This window comes from Camarhynchus parvulus, chromosome 27 (assembly GCF_901933205.1).
Source record: "Camarhynchus parvulus chromosome 27, STF_HiC, whole genome shotgun sequence".
NCBI lineage: Eukaryota > Metazoa > Chordata > Aves > Passeriformes > Thraupidae > Camarhynchus > Camarhynchus parvulus.
The window spans coordinates 3,290,724-3,296,799 of record NC_044597.1 but is presented as its reverse complement, the minus strand read 5'-3'; the positions used below and the strand labels follow the sequence as shown (position 1 = coordinate 3,296,799).

Genomic DNA, 6,076 nt, shown 5'->3' with positions numbered 1-6,076 from the left:
ACTTTCCCCAGGACCAAGGAGAGAAGTGCTGAAAGATTTTATGATGTCTCCCTGAATCACAGACTGCAAACTGATCCATTCTGGGGAGAGCAGTGTTGGGATACTTTCAGTCTGGGCATATCTCTGTTTTCAATCCTCCCCAGCTGTGGAGCAAACTGTGCCTCTGGTAACAGCAGGAGCTGGGAAGGGGCTGGTTGGGCTGGAGCCATGGTTTGCTTTTAGGACAATCCCTGAAGTTTCCTTGGCTGTCAGTTTGGTAGCAAATAAAATCAGTGATTTCTGGGTGTTGGAACTAAAAGTGATTCCACTTGGAATTTCAGCTAGGATAATATCCTTGCAATGGCATGGGAGGTAAGTGGGCTGAAATTGGTGCTAATGCTTTGTAAGCCCTGTGTGAACAGAGAATGGAAGTGAAGAATTCTCCCAACTGCTTACCCCTGTGTGCTCCTGCAGGAATTATCTATGAGCCAATATTTTACTTTGTATTTTACCCTATGAAACATCTCCCAGCTCCTGCTGACCCACTTCCCATCCCACTGCTCCTGCTCTGCAGAGTGCAGAGCATCGTAGTGAGAAACCCAGGTCACTCTTGTGTCCCCCTCCAAGGGGCCGGGGGTGCCACTGCCTCTCTGCCAGCAAGAGGAGCCAGCAGAATCAGGATGGAGCCCAAGCTCCCCGCACTGTGAGCACTCTCAGGGAGGCTGGCTGGCTAATTCCTGCCTGAGTAAAGCCAAACTCCAGTGAAATATCACAATAACTCCAAAGAAGCAAAGATTGCAAGAATATCATCTTTATTTGAGTAGATGCAGCAATTCAGTACATGCAAAACCTAGAAATAATTGCAAAGCTGACCCAATTTGCATCTTAATCATCGCTAAGTGAATGAATCTGCCTAAACTTTGTGTGGCCAAGGAACCTTCTGTGCTTCAAGAGTCATTTCCAGCAGTTCAGAGTAATTTCTCCATCTCAATCCACATGTGTTATCTGCTTTTTCTCAGTTTGCAGATGACCTTTGAAAGACCTTCAGTGCTTGTCTCTTTTGTCTGCAGTAACATGGAGAGAAAGAACAGCAATAATTTAAGCCCAGCTCACACAGACCACTCTGTGGTGGGTGCTGAGCTTGGCTGGGGCCTCATCTCTCATTTCCTTCTCTCAGAACTTTTCCTCTCCATCACCTGTATTTGACTCATTCCTTTTATGACACTGCTGACCTCTAACAGCTCAAGGCAGGTTTTACTGGCATGTTCCTGCAATTCCCCCAAGCAGGCCAAGCTTCAATTCCCATGTCCTTTCATCTGGGGGAATGATTAAGTGTTTTGTGCTTTACTTTAGCAGAGTCTGAGATGTTTTTCTGATATCTGACATATTTTAATTGCTGAAATTTGTTCCATTCTAACCAGTGACATCTTTCTTTTTTTTTTTCTGTGACAAATTATGCAGACCCCAGCCTCTAGAACAGACACAACCACCAGTTTTGTGGTTTTAGAAAATAAAACTTCTCCTGAAAGAGAAGGAATTCTTACCGGCAATTCCCGAAAGGGAGCCAAACATCCTGTGGAACAAAGAGAAGAATTGAGAGTTAATACACCAAATGCTGCATGAGATGAGGATTGATGAAAGCAAATTATCTATCAATCAGGTACACTGTGTGCAGTCAGGGAAGAGATGCCCATCTCCCTGCACTCCTTCTCAGCAAAGGACAGGGAGTTGTGGTAGGAAATACATTTTTAAACTGCATTGGGAAAAAACGCTATGGAAAAGAAGTAACAGAGCAAACCAAAACCTTTCAACCCCTGCCTCATTTTTTCCCTCCTTGAGGCTGTGTGAGATGAGATTGAGCTGTGCTGCCATGTGGGAGTCACTCAGTGACTGCCTTCTCTTCCCAGTATTTCCTCCCACACTGATTCCTATTGAGTAAAAGTTCTCCACCTGGTAATAGGGAGTTTATGGGAATTTGGTATTAATTTTTGTATTCTGTAAAACATTATTAACTGCACTTTTCCTGACTGTGATGCAGCTGATCACTTCAACTGTTAGTTGGAATTAATCTACTGTGCCGCTTGTCAGTTGCCCTTCCTGTTTAGAAACTCTTTGAGGTCTCACTTCATGTAAGTGAAAACTGTAACATTTCTAGCTCCAGAAAAATTAGTTTGTTAAACATTGTAGAACTCCAGGAGTACTGTGTTAACCAAGGTGCTGTGGCAAATGAGCACCATGACATGGTCAGGTTTATGAAGCTGAGCAAAAGGTTCTTACTGGGACTCCTGGCCTTCCAGGAGCTGTCGGTACGTAGTGATCTCTTGCTCCAGCCGAGTCTTGATATCCATGAGGATCTTGTACTCGGTGTTCTGGCGCTCCATGTCAGCTCTGAGCTCAGCTAGCTGTGCCTCGATGCTGCCAACCAGCCCCTGGATCTGTGCCAGCTGTGCCCCATAACGCGCTTCTGTGTCAGCCAAGGTGCCCTCCAGCGCCGCTTTCTGTCAGGGCAAACCACAGGCAGGAGAGGTTGCTGCCAGTGCAGGACTTGGTGTAGGGAGGGAAACATGGGCCTTTTTCAGTGGGGGGTTGTCAGGCAGTGCCAATTCTGACATACCATGCTGAGCTGGGACTGCAGCTCGATCTCCAGCCCTTGCAGGGTGCGTCTCAGGTCCGTGACCTCGGACTTGCTGCTCTGCAGTTGTTCGGTGTTAACGGCAACCTCACGGTTCAGCTCTTCAGTCTGAGACAGGGAAAACACTACGTGAGAAATGTGGGGCTGAAATAAGGCTGTCACAGCATTTTTCTCTGTGTTTTAATAGTTGTTTCTTTCATGGATTTTTCTGGTTAGTGTTTATACAATATGGAGGGGTTTTACCTTGCTGTGGAACCAGGCCTCAGCATCCTTCCTGTTCTTCTCAGCCATCTGTTCATACTGGTCCCTCATATCTGCCAGGATCTTGGACAAGTCAATGCCGGGAGCAGAGTCCAGCTCAACGCTGACTTGACCGGCTACTTGTCCTCTCAAGGCACTCAGTTCCTGTGGGGAATGGCAGAGGAGACAAAAGAGGGTACAGCTGTAAACTGAAAACATTATGAACCTTCTGTCCTTTCTTCAAGGGCTAAGGCTGACTGACTCCCCTGAGATACTGGCAGGAGGGATCCCAGTCTACACAGGAATCTTTTCCTCACTGTTTGGAGAGCCCAAGACAATCCTGAGGGACTCCACTCTTCTAGTGCCACTTTCAAACGTGTTTCTTGGGGTTTACCTCCTCGTGGTTTTTCTTTAGGTAGGCTAGTTCCTCCTTTAATCCCTCAATCTGCAGCTCCAGGTCGGCTCTGGACAGGGTGAGCTCATCCAGGACCCGGCGCAGGCCGTTGATGTCGGCCTCCACGCCCATGCGCAGACCTTGCTCAGTCTCAAACCTTAAAAAAGCAAAACAAACCCATCCAGGTTCACTGATCACCCAGCCACAAGAAACACAGTATGAATGTATCTGCATTTGTAGGATTTATGGTGTAGCAAATGTCATCAAGATTAAACCTTTTTCCACATATTCCTCATTATGCAAAATTTTTAGTGGTGCTTTTAGCAAAGACATGAAGGTTGAACTGCATGCACAGGATCAAACCAATATTCATACAGGGATTTTAGGGGCATTCCATTCCTGTTTCACTGCCCTTTGGCTCAGCAAGGATTTTTGCCTACTCATGAGATCTTTTCCTTCTCAGAAATTACTCACTTGGTTTTGAAGTCATCAGCAGCCAGCCTGGCATTGTCAATCTGCAGCACAATCCTGGCGTTATCAATGGTGGCATCAAGGATCTGCAAACAATGAGAACTCATTACTGAGGCTGAAACAACTGTTATCAGCTTCCCTGCTGTGCAGATAAGAGTGAAGAGTCTATTTCACCTGTAGCTACAGCAAATAGAGGTGTAGGGAAGGATCCACGATCTACAGCAAACACGTCACACAGATTTATCACATACTTCTGCCAGGATTCTGTTTTGGATACATCCTCGTGTCCAGTGTATGAAGTGAAAGCAAATTTAGGTAAAAGTTCCACAGTGAGACAAAACTACGTGCTGGCTGAGAGGGAGAGGACTTTGAGAAACCATCTTCAATCACATTTTTATTTCCTAGAATACCAGGATGGTGTTTTTTGATTATTTTAATGCATCATGAAAGACTCTGAAGGAAATTTTATTTAAAGGAATCTCTGTTCAGTTTTACCTGGAAAGCATGTCTTCTATGCCTGCCACTTCTAAAACTTGAAAGGTCATCCACAGATCAGCTGTATGGTTTCCCATCCCTAACTAAGGAGAGCAAAACAAAGGAAGGAAGAGAATACTAAAAGGAGGAAATTCCGTTGCCAGTTCTGCCATCAGCAGAGCTCAGATTTTAAATCAGGAGTGAATGTGGATGGGTTGAAGCAAGGAGAAGCACCTGCGTGGGAGCGGTCATGAACTCCAGGCTGAACTCAGAAAACTAAACCTCAAGTTTTCTTTCTTTTATTTACATAGTTAATCAGCTACTCCCTGTGTTATGCAGGGTGTGTATCACCTCAGCAATCTGTTATCAGGTACCCATAGGCTCTTGGGGCAAATCCTGCATTTATATATGGGATTGATTACTTCATGTCTGCTGCTTCCTTTTTTCCTATGCCAGATCTTTCAGTTCACTTAATTCCAAGGTTGAGTATGGGAAATGTGAAAAAGAAATTACTCTAAACCCGTTTTAATTTTCATTGTTAAAGCAGTGTGTCTGGGCTTCTGAGGGTTTTCAAGCTCTATGGCAGGTGAGAGGTTGCAGAGACAGGCAGGTTGCTGTCACAGCTTGGCTCTCATTATATATCAGTTTATATATATGGTCATACATACATTAACTGGTCATATATGTGTGCATGACCAGCATGTGTATAAACATATGCTTTGTTAAAAGCCAGCCTTATCAGACTTTAATACTTGGGCATCCCCCACTGACTGGTTTGTACCTCCTCTTGGCTAGCATTTAAAAAAGTAGATAATTCCATATTGACATTGACTTTAACCCCCCACCCATTCCTTGCATTTACATCTCATCTCCCTCTCCCTCCCATGACCTGTAATGCTTTCTAGGGGTTCCCTAAGGATATTTTTAGCTTTTCATGCTTCCTTTGTAAGTGGAAATCGAAGATGACTTTTGAGAAATATTAACACCTACCTTGTCTCGAAGGTCCTCAATAGTCTTGAAATAAGGACTGTAGTCCCGAGCTGGGCTTGGTCCTTGTTTTTGGTACCAGTTCCGGATTTTGGTTTCGAGGTCGGAGTTTGCCTCCTCGAGCGCACGCACTTTCTCCAGGTAGGAGGCCAGGCGATCGTTCAGGCTTTGCATGGTCGCCTTTTCATTTCCCGACAGCAGCCCATCACCCCCATAGCTAAAGCTGCTGCTGAAGCTGCCTCCACCATAGCCACCCCCCAGGCCGCTTCCCAGGCCAGAGGAGACAAACCTGGCAGAGGACACGGACACACCTCTGCCACCAGATCCCCCGTGGATGCTGGGGGCCCTGAAGCTGCCCCCGAAGCGGAGGGAGGAGGCGCCGGGTCCCCCCACCACGGAGGAGCTGGTTTGCCTGAAGCTGTAACTGGCCATGGCGAGGAAGAGCAAGGACCCGACCTAAGCTGCACCTCAGCGATTCGTGATCCCGAAGCAGGAGAGTGCCCAGCTCCCCCACCGCACCGCTTTTATGCCGGTGACAATGGGAGTTGTCTCCAGAATGTGTTATCTGAGACCCATGGAATTTATCAGCCCTAAGCCTTCTGACAACACGGCGGTTCCCCTTATTGGTCAGTGGCTGTGCAGTGGGCTGTTTCCTCCCCCAGTACCTCCACACGCGGGGGATCCCCTCCCCGACCTCTGCAGCTTGAAGGAAAAGGTGGGATGTGGAGGAGGCGTCTCCTTCCAGAGGGGAGCGTTCCTAAACCTGGTTAGAGTTTACTTATGTGGAAACAAAGGGGTTAGGAGCGCACCCACTGCGGCCAGCCCGCGGTCAGAGCGGAGTCACACAAAGCCTTGTTTTAACAGAGTGATTCAGCCTGATAAGAGAGCTTGTAAGGAGC

The 6,076-nt window shown here is 46.8% G+C and overlaps 1 protein-coding gene across 1 annotated transcript; it reads right to left on the bottom strand.

Annotated features, from left to right (window-relative positions):
- Positions 1-774: 774 nt before the first annotated feature.
- LOC115913929 (keratin, type I cytoskeletal 19) lies at positions 775-5,802 on the bottom strand. Its single transcript, XM_030966240.1, has 8 exons — positions 5,181-5,802; positions 3,720-3,802; positions 3,246-3,402; positions 2,855-3,016; positions 2,594-2,719; positions 2,257-2,477; positions 1,524-1,552; positions 775-1,043 (listed from the first exon to the last, which is right to left on the bottom strand). Exons 1-8 carry the CDS (start codon positions 5,607-5,609, stop codon positions 1,024-1,026), a joined length of 1,227 nt encoding a protein of 408 aa, XP_030822100.1. The 5' UTR covers positions 5,610-5,802; the 3' UTR covers positions 775-1,023.
- Between the last annotated feature and the right edge of the window lie 274 nt (positions 5,803-6,076).